The 18946-nt window shown below is 42.9% G+C and overlaps 1 protein-coding gene across 2 annotated transcripts; it reads left to right on the forward strand.

Annotated features, from left to right (window-relative positions):
• The first annotated feature begins 9702 nt into the window (after nt 1–9702).
• Nucleotides 9703–16721, forward strand: LOC115197255 (selenide, water dikinase 1). Of its 2 annotated transcripts, none has more exons than XM_029758624.1 (10): nt 9703–9794; nt 14125–14253; nt 14557–14653; nt 14729–14832; nt 15046–15153; nt 15239–15393; nt 15574–15664; nt 15866–15965; nt 16104–16316; nt 16439–16721. In XM_029758624.1, the coding sequence occupies exons 2-10, from the start codon at nt 14158–14160 to the stop codon at nt 16651–16653; spliced, it is 1179 nt and encodes a 392-aa protein (XP_029614484.1). In that variant the 5' UTR covers nt 9703–9794; nt 14125–14157; the 3' UTR covers nt 16654–16721. The 2 variants fall into 2 exon arrangements, with proteins under 2 accessions (XP_029614484.1, XP_029614485.1); XM_029758625.1 differs by having other exon boundaries at nt 9758–9808.
• The last annotated feature ends 2225 nt before the right edge of the window (nt 16722–18946 follow it).

The raw sequence follows: 18946 nt of genomic DNA on the forward strand, positions 1-18946 counted from the left end.
TTATATTGGTTAGCATCTGAAAGATGCTAACCAAATTCCCATGTCGATCAATGTGATACAATCCTTTTCTTAAGCATCTGGTCTATATCTTAACATTAGTAAATGTGAACTCATGGCTGTCAAAGATTGTGTGATACCTTCATATTATGGTATTCCAGTAAAAGAAGAACTTACATATTTAGGCATAACCATTATAAAGGATCAGAAGTCTAGAGGCTTACTACATTTTAACCCTCTTATTAAAAAAACCCATAAGAAGCTAAATCAAGGTCCCACAGATGACAGTGCATGTCAGAGAAAAAAATAAAGCCATGAGGTCGAAGGAATTTAATCAACTTTATTTATTTATTTTTACATCAGCCGATGTCACAAAGTGCTGTACAGAAACCCAGCCTAAAACCCCAAACAATGCAGATGTAGAAGCACAGTGGCTAGGAAAAACTCCATAGAAAGGCCAGAACCTAGGAAGAAATCTAAAGAGGAACCAAGCTCTGAGGGGAGGCCAGTACTCTTCTGGCTGGTCCGGGTGGAGATTATAACAGAACATGGCCAAGATGTTCAAACATTCATAGATGACCAGCAGGGTCAGATAATAATAATCACAGTGGTTGTAGAGGGTGCAACAGGTCAGCACCTCAGGAGTAAATGTCAGTTGGCTTTTCATAGCCAATCATTCAGAGTTAGAGACAGCAGGTGCGGTAGAGAGACAGTACAAAACAGCAGGTCCGGGACAAGGTAGCACGTCCAGTAAACAGGTCAGTGTTCCATAGCCGCTGCCAGAACATTTGAAACTGGAGCAGCAGCATGACCAGGTGGACTGGGGACAGCAAGGAGTCATCAGTCCATTGTCCGTAGAGCTCCGAGACAGGATTGTGTCGAGGCACAGATCTGGGGAAGGGTACCAAAACATTTCTGCAGCATTGAAGTTCCCTAAGAACACAGTGGCCTCCATCATTCTTAAATGGAAGAAGTTTGGAACCACCAAGACTCTTTCTAGAGCTGGCCACCCGGCCAAACTGAGCAATCGGGGGAGAAGGGCCTTGGTCAGGAAGGTGACCTAGAACCCAATGGTCACTCTGGCAGAGCTCTTTACGGTGAAGCATGGTGGTGGCAGCATCATGCTGTGGGGATATTTTTCAGCGGCAGGGACTGGGAGACTAGTCAGTATCAAGGGAAAGATGAACGGAGTAAAGTACAGAAAGATCCTTGAGGAAAACCTGCTCCAGAGCGCTCAGGACCTGACTGGGGCAAAGGTACACCTTCAAACAGGACAACGACCTTAAGCACACAGCCAAGACAATGCAGGAGTGGCTCTGGGACAAGTCTCAATGTCCTTGTGTGGCCCAACCAGAGTTCAGACTTGAACCCAATCTAACATCTCTGGAGAGACTTGAAAATAGCTGTGCAGTGACACTCCCCATCCAATTTGTCAGAGCTTGAGAGGATCTGCAGAGAAGAATGAGAGAAACTCCACAAAAACTGGTGTGCCAAGGTTGTAGTGTCATACCCAAGAATACTCAAGGCTGTAATCACTGCAAACGGTACTTCAACAAAGTACTGAGTAAAGGGTCTGAATACTGTGATATTCCTGTTTTTTATTTGTTATAAATTAGCTAAAAAATGTAAAACCTGTTTTGGCTTCGTCATTATGGGGTATTGTGTGTAGATTGATGAGGAGGAAAAAACTATTTCATCCATTTTAGAAAAAGGCTGTAACTTAACAAAATGTGGAAAAGGTCAAGGGGTCTTGAATGCACTTACATTTTAATTACGTTTTAGAGTCATAAAGCAACTGAGGAAAAACACAATTCCTACCTTGAATTAAGAGAAAAAAAATGCTATTTTTGTCAACTCTGTAAAACATCAACTCTGTCAGATTTTTGTCTAACATCAGCTCTGTCAGAGTGTTGAAAGATCTGATAGAATGGTTATGGTTTTATTGGGGATTATCAAATGAATAATTTTCCATATTTTACAAATGTTTGTATTGAACTTTTATTTTTAGAGGCAAAAATATGTCTGTTTTGAGTATCTGTTGTCAACTGATTGCTAACTCCCTTTTTTAATAATAATCACAGTGGTTGTAGATGGTGCAACAGGTCAGCACCTCAGGACTAAATGCCCCTCACCCTGCACCCATCTTCCTCTACCACTCTCTTCACTGCTTCGGCATACAACACTTTCTGTACTACTGTACTCTAACCCTGGCAACCTCAACCTGCCTTTCTTTCACCGGACACCTCCGATCTCCAGCCCCATGATCACCCCCACAACTAACACACACAACTTTCTCCACCGATACCACACTCCGGAGAGCAAAGCAGGTTACAATTATTGTCCCTAATCTTGTAATCTGGAGCGCCCGCTCCCTCTGGGTGGAGGAAATGCAACAAATAATCACGAGTCCAAGTTACCTTCACCAACTCAACAGTCCCCAACCTTTCCTTTACCCAAACTGACACCACATACCAAAAAGCAAGGATCCATTCTCTCTCCAAATCTCACTCCCACTGTAGCAAAATCATCCTTGTCATTCTTGGGAAAAGGCCTGAATTTGGTGGTCCTCGCCGCAGGTACTTCACCCTCACCCTCAACAAGTTCCATCTCCGAACTACTGGAGCAGGTATTGCTGTTTTTACACTTGACACCCACCTTCCTCACATGACTACTTCCCTCTACACTCAACTTCTTCTCAGCAGTCATCACTGCACCTGCCACCATATTTAATTCATCTTCACTCTCGTCAGGTTCCATTTCCTCCTCAAGCTCTTCCAAAAGTTCTGTGCGATCCTCCGTTCCATATTCACTCAAGACATATTCCATATCTCTCCTTTTTTCTTGTCCATCATATTCTTCACCAGATCTTTCAGAAGGCCTCTGTAATCCCCCACTCCATGTTTATTCAGAATATCCTCCTCTTTCTTCCTTATTTCCTTTTCCGCCATCTCCCCACCCTCCTTCCGTTGCCTTGACAGCAGTGTCAAGACCGGTAATAAACATTACCATCATGAGATTTTTAAACTCAGCCCTCTACTACTCTCAGCCCATCCCACCTATCTCCGTAGACCACCCCCTTTTGATTTCCACACGCCATATATTTCTTTACTGTGCTGTGATGTCTCACATGAATTATGAACTTCTCTAATCGCATAGTATCCACAGATTGTACGTTAAAGATTAATATTTTTCCTAAGAGCATTATTATATTGTTGATTGATTGACTATGGCTTTCCAAATCACCCAACACTGCTATTTGTAGCGTTCATTTTAAATTAATGTTTTGATTTTTTTGCCAATCCTGAACGTGTGACCAGAAACAAGCTACATGGGGACAATACCAGAATAAATTATCTAATGATTCTGTTTCTTCACAGCAAAATCTGCAGAGCTGAGATTTTTGTATATATATATATATATATATATAAAACATTCTGTTGCTGGCAAGAATTTTGTATAATAATTTAAATTGAAAAACTTAAAGTGTTGAATCAAGCGTTGGTTTGTGTATCAATTCATCCACCATGTAACATGGAATTGGTACATCAAAAATGTCTTCCCATTTATTTTGCAAACTTTATGGTAGAGCTGTCTGATGGAGTTGACATAAATCCAGTAAATTACATTTTATGAAGAAAAAAACCATTTAGGAGTTTGTTCCTTTACATAGTGTGATACAGTAGCTGATACTTTGGTCTATCAAAATACATTTAAAATGTTGTAAATATTTAGACAAATATTTGTGTAAATAAAGTTGAAATTGTTCCCTTTCAAGAATCCCTGAGCTATAAAACTGCACATTTTTCTGCCTGCCCCAAGGCAAAAAAAAAATAATAATTGCAATTTGATTTCACAAATGTTCAAATAAATATGTATTTTTACTGGAAAATGATGGCCCAGACACTTTTACTTATGCCCAGCCACACAGCAATTTCTGCCTACGCCGCTGGTCAGAATTGTGCTAGAATACAAAGTTCAAGTGATATTGTCAGAAGTGATGACGAGCAAGTACAGACAGTGTTGGGAGAGATTAGGGTTAAAGTTAAGGTTAGAGGTCATGGTTAAAATAACTTTTGTGATGAAAAGCAAGGTGCCTTTTGTTCTGTGTAGCATGGCCAGTGAGTGACGAGGAGTGGTGATGGCCTAGGCTACACTAACTTTTCAGCTGGGATGTGAGCTCATATCTCCCTCTAGTGTTTGCCAGGGGCCCAACACCTTTTTGGTTCTGTTGGAACATTTCAAAAGCCTTCTCCCCTTTGCTATTCACAGGGGTAAACATTTTGAAATTAGGGATTGTCTACTGTAAATTATGGTTTATGTTCCCGTGGTTTAACCCTCATCATATTCAACGTGGTCTCAGAGCATGTCGTATTATTCTGTACGTAAAGCCAAGACACTTGATTTAGTATAATATTGTAGCGACCTTAACATAACACCTAGCAACTGCGTCAAGGAGTTCATACCTCTTGGCGTAACGGTTAAGGTGTTGGCTTGACAGTCGCTGGACCGGGTTCGAATCCTGGTTGGAGTTACCCCAAACATTTGCTACAGCGGTATCATTTACATTTTTACATTTACGTCATTTAGCAGACACTCTTATCCAGAGCGACTTACAAATTGGTGCATTCACCTTATGATATCCAGTGGAACAACCACTTTACAATAGTACATCTATATCTTTTTTGGGGTGGGGGGGGTTAGAAGGATTACTTTATCCTATCCCGGGTATTCTTTAAAGAAGTGGGGTTTCAGGTGTTTCCGGAAGGTGGTGATTGACTCCGCTGTTCTGGCGTCGTGAGGGAGCTTGTTCCACCATTGGGGTGCCAGAGCAGCGAACAGTTTTGACTGGGCTGAGCAGGAACTGTGCTTCCGCAGAGGTAGGGGGGCCAGCAGGCCAGAGGTGGATGAACGCAGTGCCCTTGTTTGGATGTAGGGACTGATCAGAGCCTGAAGGTACAGAGGTGCCGTTCCCCTCACAGCTCCGTAGGCAAGCACCATGGTCTTGTAGCAGATGCGAGCTTCAACTGGAAGCCAGTGGAGTGTGCGGAGGAGCGGGGTGATGTGAGAGTACTTGGGAAGATTGAACACCACTGCGGCGTTCTGGATGAGTTGTAGGGGTTTAATGGCACAGGCAGGGAGCCCCGCCAACAGCGAGTTGCAGTAATCCAGATGGGAGATGACAAGTGCCTGGATTAGGACCTGCGCCGCTTCCTGTGTAAGGCAGGGTCGTACTCTGCGAATGTTGTAGAGCATGAACCTACAGGATCGGGTCACCGCCTTGATGTTAGCAGAGAACGACAGGGTGTTGTCCAGAGTCACGCCAAGGCTCTTAGCACTCTGGGAGGAGGACACAATGGAGTTGTCAACCGTGATGGCGAGATCATGGAACGGGCAGTCCTTCCCCGGGACGAAGAGCAGCTCCGTCTTGCCGAGGTTCAGCTTGAGGTGGTGATCCGCCATCCACACTGATATGTCTGCCAAACATGCAGAGATGTGATTCGCCACCTGGTTATCAGAAGGGGGAAAGGAGAAGATTAATTGTGTGTCGTCTGCGTAGCAATGATAGGAGAGACCATGTGAGGATATGACAGAGCCAAGTGACTTGGTGTATAGCGAGAATATGAGAGGGCCTAGTACTGAGCCCTGGGCGACACCAGTAGTGAGAGCACGTGGTGCGGAGACGGATTCTCGCCACGCCACCTGGTAGGAGCGACCTGTCAGGTAGGACGCAGTCCAAGAGTGAGCCGCGCCGGAGATCCCCAACTCGGAGAGGGTGGAGAGGAGGATCTGATGGTTTACAGTATCAAAGGCAGCAGATAGGTCTAGAAGGATGAGAGCAGAGGAGAGAGAGTTAGCTTTAGCAGTGCGGAGAGCCTCCGTGACACAGAGAAGAGCAGTCTCAGTTGAATGACCAGTCTTGAAACCTGACTGATTTGGATCAAGAAGGTCATTCTGAGAGAGCTAGCAAGAGAGCTGGCCAAGGACGGCATGCTCAAGAGTTTTGGAGAGAAAAGAAAGAAGGGCTACTGGTCTGTAGTTGTTGACATCGGAGGGATCGAGTGTAGGTTTTTTGAGAAGGGGTGCAACTCTCGCTCTCTTGAAGACGGAAGGGACGTAGCCAGCGGTCAAGGATGAGTTGATGAGCGAGGTGAGGGAAGGGAGAAGGTCTCCGGAAATGGTCTGGAGAAGAGAGGAGGGGATAGGGTCAAGCAGGCAGGTTGTTGGGCGGCCGGCCGTCACAAGTCGCAAGATTTCATCTGGAGAGAGAGGGGAGAAAGAGGTCAAAGCATAGGGTAGGGCAATGTGAGCAGGACCAGCGGTGTCGTTTGACTTAACAAACGAGGATCGGATGTCGTCGACCTTCTGTTCAAAATGGTTGACGAAGTCATTCGCAGAGAGGGAGGAGGGGGGGGAGGAGGATTCAGGAGGGAGGAGAAGGTGGCAAAGAGCTTCCCAGGGTTAGAGGCAGATGCTTGGAATTTAGAGTGGTAGAAAGTGGCTTTAGCAGCAGAAACAGAGGAAGAAAATGTAGAGAGGAGGGAGTGAAAAGATGCCAGGTCCGCAGGGAGGCTAGTTTTCCTCCATTTCCACTCGGCTGCCCGGAGCCCTGTTTTGTGAGCTCGCAATGAGTCGTCAAGCCACGGAGCAGGAGGGGAGGACCGAGCCGGCCGGGAGGATAGGGGACATAGAGAGTCAAAGGATGCAGAAAGGGAGGAGAGGAGGGTTGAGGAGTCAGAATCAAGAGATTGGTTGGAGAAGGATTGAGCAGAGGGAAGAGATGATGGGATGGAAGAGGAGAGAGTAGCAGGAGAGAGAGAGAGCGAAGGTTGCGACGACGCAATACCATCTGAGTAGGGGCAGAGTGAGTAGTGTTTGAGGAGAGCGAGAGGGAAAAGGATACAAGGTAGTGGTCGGAGACTTGGAGGGGAGTTGCAGTGAGATTAGTAGAAGAACAGCATCTAGTAAAGATGAGGTCAAGCGTATTGCCTGCCTTGTGAGTAGGGGGGGGGGACGGTGAGAGGGTGAGGCCAAAAGAGGAGAGGAGTGGAAAGAAGGAGGCAGAGAGAAATGAGTCAAAGGTAGACGTAGGGAGGTTAAAGTCACCCAGAACTGTGAGGGGTGAGCCATCCTCAGGAAAGGAACTTATCAAGGCGTCAAGCTCATTGATGAACTCTCCAAGGGAACCTGGAGGGCGATAAATGATAAGGATGTTAAGCTTGAATGGGCTAGTGACTGTGACAGCATGGAATTCAAAGGAGGAGATAGACAGATGTGTCAGGGGAGAAAGAGAGAATGTTCACTTGGGAGAGATGAGGATTCCAGTGCCACCACCCTGCTGACCGGATGCTCTCGGGGTATGCGAGAACACGTGGTCAGACGAGGAGAGAGCAGTAGGAGAAGCAGTGTTTCCTGTGGTAATCCATGTTTCCGTCAGCGCCAAGAAGTCGAGGGACTGGAGGGTAGCATAGGCAGAGATGAACTCTGCCTTGTTGGCCGCAGACCGGCAGTTCCAGAGGCTGCCGGAGACCTGGATCTCCACGTGGGTCGTGCGCGCTGGGACCACCAGGTTAGAGTGGCAGCGGTCACGCGGTGTGAATCGTTTGTATGGCCTGTGCAGAGAGGAGAGAACAGGGATAGACAGGCACATAGTTGACAGGCTACAGGAGAGGCTACGCTAATGCAAAGGAGATTGGAATGAAAATGAACTAAACAACTGGGGAAGCGAGAGAGCAGGGCCTCCCTCACTAACCATTCACTGAAACACTCAAATATAACTTTTCCAACTTCCACTTTAGAAATTATAATTGATGTAAACTACAGTGGTTCAATGTTTCCAGGAATAGGCTCAAGCTTAGTTTATTCAGCTAGATAACTTGGTACAGTATTCTTCCGTGAAACCCACTCGGTGCACCGTATCCTATGACGCCGTAGCTAACTAGCATGCTAGCATCCAATGACACACAGTTAGCACCAATTCTTGGTTACAACAAACTACCAATGGATCATCAAAAGTGGTATGGCGGCCGTGGGGCCATTGGAAAGGCGTGTCCACTTGAGGGACTTAGTATAGAGAAGCATGGGGACACACTCTCCCAGAGGAAGGTCAACTTCATCAAGAGGCTTGGGACTCTTGGCATAACGGATAAGGCGTTGGCTTGACAACCACTGGACCCGGGTTCGAGTTCCGGTTGGAGCTACCCACCCAAATTTGCTACAATATATGTTACATTTCGTATGGTATGTATTAATTTGTGGATGCCCATCATCCATTTCATATGATATGTTATGAATGCAAATCGAACAATATTGTAACGACCCTGGGTTTCATTACATTGGTGTCAGAAGTGACCTTGCATCCACGAACGTGCGTGTGCTTGGCCATTGAACATGTTCTTATAAGACATTGAGTCGTAAGCTAGCTCGAGAACACGCACTTTGAAAAGAGGGAGTTGTGTAACGACCCTGGGTTTATAAGCGCGGATATCGACTCTGCCACTCGAGCATGCTTTTGGGGCACAGTCGATGGCGCACTGAATTTTGGGCCAGAAGGTTGAGGGTTCGAGACCTGCTCCCTGCCTGTTTCATTACAATATGTTATGAATTACAATTTGTACGATTTGTAACAAATTTGCAATTCGTACGACATGTTACGAATTTGCAAATGTACGATATGTTCACTAATTTGCTGAACGTACAATATATTACAAATTCCAATTTGTTATGGCTAACGTTAGCTAGAGGTGGCTAACACTAAAGTTAGCTAGCTGGCTAATGTTAGCTAGGCTTAGGAGTTAAGTTAAGGGGTTAGGGTTAGCTAACATGGTAAGTAGTTGCAAAGTTGCTAATTAGCTCAAATGCTAAAGTTTTCTGTGATGAGATTCGAACACAACCTTTGGGTTGGCTAGACGTTCACATTATATGCCTACCCATCCAACCACCGTCCTTTTGTTTGTACCTTAACATGCTTCCTTATGTAACCACACCAAACGTAACATATCATACTAATTTGAACGTCCCGGATTTACGTTTACTATGTTACGTCTAGTCTGTGAGAGCAGTCTGTCATATCAGGTCTATCCAGTTATTATCAGATGCATCAATGTTATGGTACCCCCTCATTTTATCAGTGCCTTAGTCCTGACATATAAGGTGTATAATTGTATGAGCTGATTAGAATTACATTTAGCAAGTCGGCTAATGCAAACCTTTAATTCAGGCATGAATTTAAAAGGAAAATGATCAGTCTCTTTTCCACATGGTTAAAACCACACATTTTATAAAACCAGATACTGTACATATAACCTGGAATTCAGAATTAATTTCACAATGAATGTACAATCATATAACATTATGCATACACTGTTTCTATTGTAAACGCTATAAACTTGATTAGAACATCTGTGATTGCATACTGATCTCTATCATATTGGAGGGAAGACTAAATTAAAGGTACAATCCATTGTTGACTTTTTATTGCCAGACTCTGCGGTTCTTTAAAGGGGAGGTAAAGGCGCCAGTCTCCTTGCGAAGGACCCTTTGTGATCTCGTGCTTTACCTCAAGATTTCCCCCGTTGTGATGACGGTCCTCACCTTGTGATATTATCTGATGCATGTACATCTATTTATTTTATGCATTTCCTAACGCGATAAAATGAAATATATTCAGTTGTAAAACAAAAAATAAAAGTTAATAGATTTTTCGTCAGGCTATCTTCAAGGACACCCGATTTACTCCAAATGCATTCTGGTACTGTTCCTTCTCTTGTTTCTGGAGACCCGCCGCTAAAGCAAAACCGGTAAGGATAAACTGGTGAGAGCAATTAAAGGGGAAATGTTATACGAATATAACACTGGTTCAGCCCTATAAATGCAAAGGGGGGGTATTTTACATATATGTAATGCAGTATATGATTACAAACTGTGTGCAAATTGCATGTATGGCGTTATTTTATTGTTACAAAGTCTGTTGTAGCACGTCTCGCATGGCGCTGTACAGGAAGGGGTTAATTTTTTCCACCGCCGACATTTTTATGCACTGCTTTCCCGGTTACTTCGAAACATAAAATGCTATTTTTCGTTCTGGTCTCGCTAATTTAAATGATTAAGAATACAGTATTGTTTTATCCGCTTTTTAACTATTGTATGAAACCCGATTAGTCACACAAACGATGTCCCACTTGATTAATAGTTAGCACATCAGCTAGCTAAACTCATTGATTAGCAAACAGGCTATTAGCTAATGTTAACTCTTTGGCAGGCTACAAGCATGCAGCTGGAAGACAGGAAAAACTCACACAATTATTGCTAAGATATTTTTAATGTCTGTACATAGCTAATTGATTAATATTGGTCACTTTTGACTGCCGAAATTGATTTGGCTGAAAATGTCTGGTGCATGATTTAATTTGAGCCGGCGCACACTAGCCCAACTTCACATCCTCCTCGCACTGTTTCAGAAGCCAAACTCTGACTAGGACCCCAAGCGCAACAATTTATCCGGAGCCATGATAAAATACAGGATCACACAGTGACGCAAGATAGCCTGCAACTGGGATTGTGTTTAATATTTAATGTATTCAATGTTTTATTTATTTAGCCATCAAATTGCCCGAGAGCAGATCGACTAGTTAGGTCTGATTCTATGTCCAACGTCCACGCTTCTCATCAATGATATATTCTAGATGACTGACAGGAGGCGCTGTTTTGAATCCGCCGCGCCTCCATCTTGGCACTCCCCCAAAGTTAAAAAAAATATTATTTTGGATCTATAGAAATACATTTATTAATGTCTACATTTGTTTAGCCACGTTTATTCCATTAGACCCCTTAATGCATAGTTTAATGTGTGCTAAACATAAAATAAACATACAAAAACATTTACCATCTACCTTTTTAAAAAGTTTTAATGTTACTGTCCCTGCTACAACAACAAAATACATGAATACATGTAATTTTGTCCCTGAACCATTTAATTGAAATACTGTAGAATTCCATTCATTCCTATGGAGGACTGCTTCTTCTGGTGAGTGCCAATATGGCTAACTTGGGGCTTCAAAGCCTCTTATTGGCCAATACATAGAATCAGCAAATTAAGTTTTATATATAAATCATTGCTTTTAATGTCACAGCAAAGTGAAACAGATATGTGAATAAATAAATGGAAACTGGTCTCTGGTTGCTATGTCAGTGAGTGGTCAACAAAAACATTTTTTATACTCTGCAGAACTAGAGGAAAACATAGCCAAAACGTGGTTTCACATTGAGCTATGTGTTTTCTCACCTGTACTTGTCACTGTAAACAGGTGTTTATGTTAAAGTATATCAATGGAAGACTTGTGAATTTGGCCAAAACTACAGGTAACTGCCAAAATAAAGGAAACACCAACATAGTGTCTTAATAGGGTGTTGAGACACTAGAACAGCTTCAATGCGCCTTGGCATAGATTCTACAAGTGTCTGGAACTCTGTTGGAGGGATGCGATACCTTTCTTCCTAGAGAAATTCCATAATTTGGTGTCTTGTTGATGGTGGCGTAAAACACTGTCTCGGGTACCGCTCTAGAATCTCCCATAAGTGTTCAATTGTGTTTTGATCTGGTGACTGAGACACACAACCTTTAAACCCCCTATGCTACTTTGAGACCCCTCTTTCAAAGTGACTAAGACCTCTTCTTGCTGTGGTAGCCAAAATAATGGGCAACTGGGCATTTTTACACATGACCCAAAGCATGATGGGATGTTAATTGCTTAATTATCTCAGAAAACCACACCTGTGCACACTAGAACAATCAAATACTAGCTCTCCTTAGACAATCTTTGGAACAATCTGTGTGGATGGACTTATCCCACATAAAAAATCAACAGACACACATTATCACACATGTACACATATACGCTGCTGCTAATTTCAATCTATCCGATGCCTATTCACTTTACCCCTGCTACATGTACATATCTACCTTAATTACCATGTATCCCTGCACATTGATATGGTATTGGTAATCCTTGTATATGGCTTCATTCTTGTTTTATTTCTTGTTCTTTTTTCATTTAACTGCATCATTGGTAAAGAGCTTGTAAGTAAGCATTTCACTGTAAGGTCTACAACTTCTATTTGGTGCATTTGACAAATACAATTTCATTTGATCTAAGAAATTAACTTTTCCCTTTTTTTGAGTGATTCATTTATGATTTATTGGATTTTGCAACAAGTTCAAGCCATTGATCAACTGATTCAGCTTTAAAGATACAGTGGCTTGCGAAAGTATTCATCCCCCTTGGCATTTTTCCTATTTTGTTGCCTGGAATTTAAATGTATTTTTGGGGGGGTTTGTATCGTTTGATTTACACAACATGCCTAACACTTTGAAGATGCAAAATATTTTTTGTGAAACAAACAAGGAATGAGGGAAAAAAATATGAACACTTGAGCGTGCATAACTATTCACCCCCACAAAGTCAATACTTTGTAGAGCCACCTTTTGCAGCAACTACATCTGCAAGTCTCTTGGGGTATGTCTCTATAAGCTTGGCACATCTAGCCACTGGGATTTTTGCCCGTTCTTCAAGTTGGATGGGTTCTGCTGGTGTACAGCAATCTTTGTCATACCACAGATTCTCAATTGGATTGAAGTCTGGGCTTTGACTCGGCCATTCCAAGACATTTCAATGTTTCCCCTTAAACCACTTGAGTGTTGCTTTAGCAGTATGCTTAGGGTCATCGTCCTGCTGGAAGGTGAACCTCTGTCCCTGTCTCAAGTCTCTAGAAGACAGGTTTCCTTCAAGAATTTCCCTGTATTTAGCGCCATCCATCATTCCTTCAATTCTGACCAGTTTCCCAGTCCCTGCCGATGATGTTCTCGGGGTGATGAGAGGTGTTGAGTTTGCGCCAGACATTGTGTTTTCCTTGATGGCCAAAAAGCTACATTTTAGTCTCATCTGACCAGAGTACCTTCTTCCATATGTTTGGGGAGTCTCTCACATGCCTTTTGGCGAACACCAAACATGTTTGCTTATTTTTTTCTGGCCACTCTTCCGTAAAGCCCCGTTCTGTGGAGTGTACGGCTTAAAGTGGTCCTATGAACAGATACTCCAATCTCCGCTGTGGAGCTTTGCAGCTCCTTCAGGGTTATCTTTGGTCTCTTTGTTGCCTCTCTGATTGCTACCCCCCTTGCCTGGTCTGTGAGTTTTGGTGGGCGGCCCTCTCTTTGCAGGTTTGTTGTGGTGCCATATTCTTTCCATTTTTGAATAATGGATTTAATGGTGCTCCGTGGGATGTTCAGTTTCAGATATTTTTGCATAACCCAACCCTGATCTGTACTTCTCCACAACGTTGTCCCTGACCTGTTTGGAGAGCTCCTTGGTCTTCATAGTGCTGCTTGCTTAGTGGTGTTGCAGACTCTGGGGCCTTTCAGAACAGGTGTATATATACTGAGATCATGTGACACTTAGATTGCACACAGGTGGACTTTGTGTAACTAACTATATGACTTCTGAAGGTAATTGGTTGCGCCAGGTCTTATTTAGGGGCTTCATAGCGAAGGGAGTGAATACATATGCAGGCACCACAGTTTTTTGAAACAAGTTATTTGTTTCACTTCACCAATTTGGACTATTTTGTGTATGTCCATTACATGAAATCCAAATAAAAATCCATTCAAATTACAGGTTGTAATACAACAAAATAGGAAAAACGCCAAGGGGGGTGAATACTTTTGCAAGGCATTGTACATACATTTTTAGTTAGATTAGTTTTTTGTAAGTTCACTCACTTTGGACATTTTTGAGATATAAACTAATCTTCATTAATAGCACTTTGAGATACAAAATTATTCTTCAACACTATTGATACCCGAGGGTAAATTGTTCTAATCAAATGTCTGCATAAGCATCCACTATGCCTTTACCTTTTCAGTTTAGTAGTAGTTACACTAAAACAGAATATTTAATGTTTCACAACCTCTTTCCTTTACTCATCACTCGGTCCTTCTCTCCTTATTCGCTGTATCCTGATCCTGGATGCTAATTGGTTGAACAGAGAAGAGATGTAGTCAGGGGTGACTGTCCAGTGTTACTCCAGCCATGTTTCTCATCCCTCTCTCCCCTTCTCCCTATCTTCTGTCCTCAGGTTATTGACTGAGGTCCCAAAGTGTCTCCAGCCATGTCTGTCAGAGAGTCGTTTAACCCAGAGAGCTACGAGCTAGACAAGAGCTTCAGACTCACACGCTTCACTGAGCTCAAAGGAACGGGCTGCAAGGTGGGTTTTTCTACACCCCTGGCTCTGTGAACAGAGTTATTAGGGTACATCGAAGACTGCCTACTGGTGTAATGGCAATGAATAGAATGTTATTGGCCACTTAGTCTTTGCTGCTTTCAAAAGTGTCCTTGCTGTGTCTCTAGCGTCAGCATTAAGTCATGTTTTGGCGCAATGAGCAGACATTTACTTTATTTTTATAACTATACAATGTAGAGTTTGAGAAAAGCACTACAAATGCAACACATTAGGATGATGATTAAGCTTGACTTGTAGTTCTGAGGTAATCTGCTTGTTATTCCATAGGTACCCCAGGATGTGCTACAGAAGCTTCTAGAAGCCCTGCAGGAGAACCACTATCAGGAGGATGAACAGTTCCTTGGAGCCGTCATGCCCAGACTTGGTATGAACACACACACACTTTATTCACATCCATTCTTCAGATAACTTACAGTTTAATAATAACTGTTCTTTGCAGGCATTGGTATGGACACCTGTGTCATCCCCCTCAGGCACGGGGGCCTTTCTCTAGTCCAAACGACAGACTACATCTACCCGATAGTGGACGACCCCTATATGATGGTAGGTTCTCATTCTGTACCCCTCATTGTGTTAATGTTTTCAGGCATACCTTACATGCTTTAGGTCCTGTGAGTATCGTATAGATTGAGTAGTTACTGAGAGCTTTGGACTGGAGTCGTTTCTTTCACCTTGAGCAGAGTATGTGTTATCTTCATTCATATCTACAGTAAATCATGTCAATAATGCCTTCTTTATTCCTGTCTGTTTCTATAGGGGCGAATTGCGTGTGCCAATGTTCTAAGTGACCTGTACGCCATGGGAGTGACGGAATGTGACAACATGTTGATGCTACTGGGGATCAGTAACAAACTGTCAGAAAAGGTGCATGGCAACACACACACTCGCATACCAATGTGTAGCACCCAGCCACTAAATAGTCCCTCCCATGTCTCTGTGTCCCTGTCAGGAGCGGGACAAGGTGATGCCTCTGATCATCCAGGGGTTCAAAGATGCGTCGGAGGAAGCAGGCACGTCTGTTACGGGGGGACAGACAGTTCTTAACCCCTGGGTGGTCCTGGGGGGGGTGGCCACTACGGTCTGTCAACCCAATGAGTTCATCATGTAAGAACCCTCTCCTCACAGACAGCTGCCCTCCTGTCTTTCACACTTTTGGGAATTTCACTATTATTCAGATCTCTCTCTGAGCCTCTAAACTCTAATTGCTTTGATCATGTGAGCTGTGTTCTGTGTTGTGATAGTAATGATAGCTATGGTGATGATGTGACGTCTGCTGTCTTCCAGGCCAGACAACGCAGTGCCAGGAGATGTGTTGATTCTCACCAAACCTCTTGGGACTCAGGTGGCTGTGGCGGTACACCAGTGGCTGGATATTGTAAGTCTCAACACACTAACCTCTCCTTTGATTTACTGTATTGTAACTTAAACACTAAAATGTCAATGTAATGAACGAAACGTCTGTATCCGTCAAAAAATATCAACGGGAGGGACAGTTGGACCCAATCAAAGCTTTATCAGTCATTGCCATGCCTCAAAAGTGATGGTCTAAAATCGTATGTATATGTCTGTCCCTCAGCCTGACAAGTGGAATAAGATCAAGCTGGTGGTGACTCAGGAGGATGTAGAGCTGGCATATCAGGAAGCTATGATGAACATGGCCCGGCTCAACAGGACAGGTACACACACCGCCCGACTCAACAGAACAAGTACCTGTCCTCAAGTTGTTCTCCCCCCTTCTCTCCTGTCTAACTTCTACCATTGTTTGGATGAATGTAATGTGAATATTGATGTAGTTGTTGTTTTTATCTCTCCAGCTGCAGGTCTGATGCACACCTTCAACGCTCACGCCGCCACTGACATCACTGGCTTCGGGATTCTGGGTCATGCCCAGACATTGGCACGGCAACAGCGTAGCGAGGTCTCATTCGTCATTCACAACCTCCCTGTGCTCGCCAAGATGGCCGCTGTGTCCAAGGCCTGCGGGAACATGTTCGGACTCATGCACGGCACCTGCCCCGAGACATCAGGTATGTGTGAATGTTTGTGTGTCTCTGGCCGTGCATGTGTTTTTTGTCGGCCTGTTGTCTGTCTAGGTTCTCTCACCTCTTTCACACACATACTCATCAGCCACCTCTGTCTCTATCTATAGGGGGTCTGTTGATCTGTCTTCCCAGGGAGCAGGCAGCTCGTTTCTGTGCTGAGATCAAATCTCCTAAATACGGCGAGGGCCACCAGGCCTGGATCATCGGCATTGTGGAGAAGGGCAACCGCACCGCCCGCATCATCGACAAACCACGAATCATCGAGGTCGCTCCTCAGCTCTCCACACAGAATGTCAACCCCACACCCGGCGCAACCTCATAATACCTCCCCTGCAATGCAGACCGGAACCACAGAGCTTGGCCCAGGTTTTTTTTTAGACTCATAGAAAACCATCCTAGAGTGTGTCAAACGTATACACGTGTGTGTATGTATGTATGTATGTATGTATGTGTATGTGTGTGTATATATATATATATATATATATATATATATATATATATATATATATATATATATATATATATATATATATATATATATATATATATATATATATATATATATATATATATATATATATATATATATATATATATACATACACACACACATACACATACACACACACACACAATTAACTGGGTTGAGGTGTATGTACACCTGCCTCAGACCGACAGAAGCCTTAGGGGCAGGTCATCACACAATGGACGCAGTATCAACAAAAAAATCTCTAAAAAGAAAACAAGTAAAAATCCATTTGCCTTTTGTCTGTTGTAATCTGTTATGTTTGACTGAAGAGGCAGGCAGCTTCTGGGTTTAAGAATAGATTATGATTATCCGATTCTGTTGATTCATTTAGAATCTTTAGGAGACTCCGGGTGTCCGTTGCCTCTTGGGCTCTTTTTAAAGGGTGCTCGTTCTCGACAAGCATGTGTAAGAGTTTTAATTTTTTTTTTTTAAAGCGATGGGTAGTGATATAATGTTTTTGTTTGTCCGTTCACTTTGTGTACAGTTTAAAAACTTTAGTTCTAGTTTAAAGCTGTAACAGATGCCTGGAAAGATTGAAAAGTTACTATCAAGAGAAAAGAGTGAACATAAGGGTTGCTTTTTTACTTTCACTTTTTGTATCCCCCCCAAAAAACGAATAAATCAAATAGATTTTTATTTTCTTGACAGTTTTACAAGAACACTATCAAATTGATGGATCTAAAGGAATGCATTACCAAATTGGACTCCCTCTGTTCATATTGCTGTTTTGTACTTCTACTCAGTGATAGAATCAGTCACAACAAGGACATTAAATCCATTCTGTCATCTTACAGGCAATAAACAGAACATCCTGGTATAGTTTGGTATACTCACCTATGGAGATGTGATCACACTGAGTAGGATTTGGAAGAAGTCTGAGCATGGTGTCTCAACTCTGTTGCATTGCACACACCTACCTTTTTAAGGAAGCGGGTATCGTAAGAGGCAGGTGAAACGGTGAGTGTTCAAGTCTTGGTTGACACTTTGCTCCATGAAAATAGTACCAGTGCATCCATCTGTAGCAGAGCTTACACTAGCTGATTTTCTATAGAATCTTCCAGTACCTAGAGGTTCCATACAATTTGTATACCGGTAGTGTACTTTGCTCAGATTTGCCAACACTAGTATTTCACACTATCCCAATAAATGTACAATCTGCGTCTAATCATCCTGGTTGGGATAAGTGTAGTCTTAGGCTTAGATTCAAATCAGATGGAGATTTAACCAGCATTGGCCGACATCCGCATAGCAGATGTTTTAGAGTTGTGACTGCGGTATGAGATATTCTATCGGTGAGTGGCTGCTTCTGTATGTCACAAACCACTCCCTTAATCCTACCGCGTTAGAAGTTCAAAACGGCTCTAGAAAGTGTAGGCTATCGGTGTTTAGAAATAATTTATAAAATGTCAAACCATTGATGTTAGGCTAATGCATGTTTTCATGTTAATTTGAATGGGGAATTTATACGGTATCAATCTAATTCAAGTGTTTGAACTTCTAACGTGGCTGCATGGGATGTTGCATTATAGTCGGGTGTGGTTTCAGTGTATCCAATGGCAGTGTCCACAATAAGGTAACACAATGAGACGCTTGTGGATTTGACAGCTCTATGCAGTTCCGACACTGCCAAAACAACCGCTATGCAGATGTCAATCTGATTGAATCTAGCCCTTAGTACTCTCCAGTCATCTGATGTAAGGCCTTTTCTAATGTCTGGTACCATAAAGGCTTGTATGGCACTGCTTACAAACTGAAATAAAACTGGATCCTCTCTTACACTGAAGGACTGCGTTTGTTCTCTCCTATAGTTTCTTAAAGCAGGATGTTGTCATGTAGTAACTAAGTACTTTGCACACCAGAATGTAATTCCTCTGCTGTACATGGCAACTGGAAATGTACGTGGTGTAGTTGGCCACACAGTTCAGGTATGAGAGTATACATTTTTATCTGTGTCCTCAAGTCCAAAGAAGAGGTAAAAAACAATCAACATATTCTTTATTATAATATACTCTAAACACATACGGTTGAAGTCTTAAGTTTACATACACCTTAGCCAAATACATTTAAACTCAGTTTTTCACAATTC

This window comes from Salmo trutta, chromosome 7, assembly GCF_901001165.1.
Source record: "Salmo trutta chromosome 7, fSalTru1.1, whole genome shotgun sequence".
Classification (NCBI taxonomy): domain Eukaryota; kingdom Metazoa; phylum Chordata; class Actinopteri; order Salmoniformes; family Salmonidae; genus Salmo; species Salmo trutta.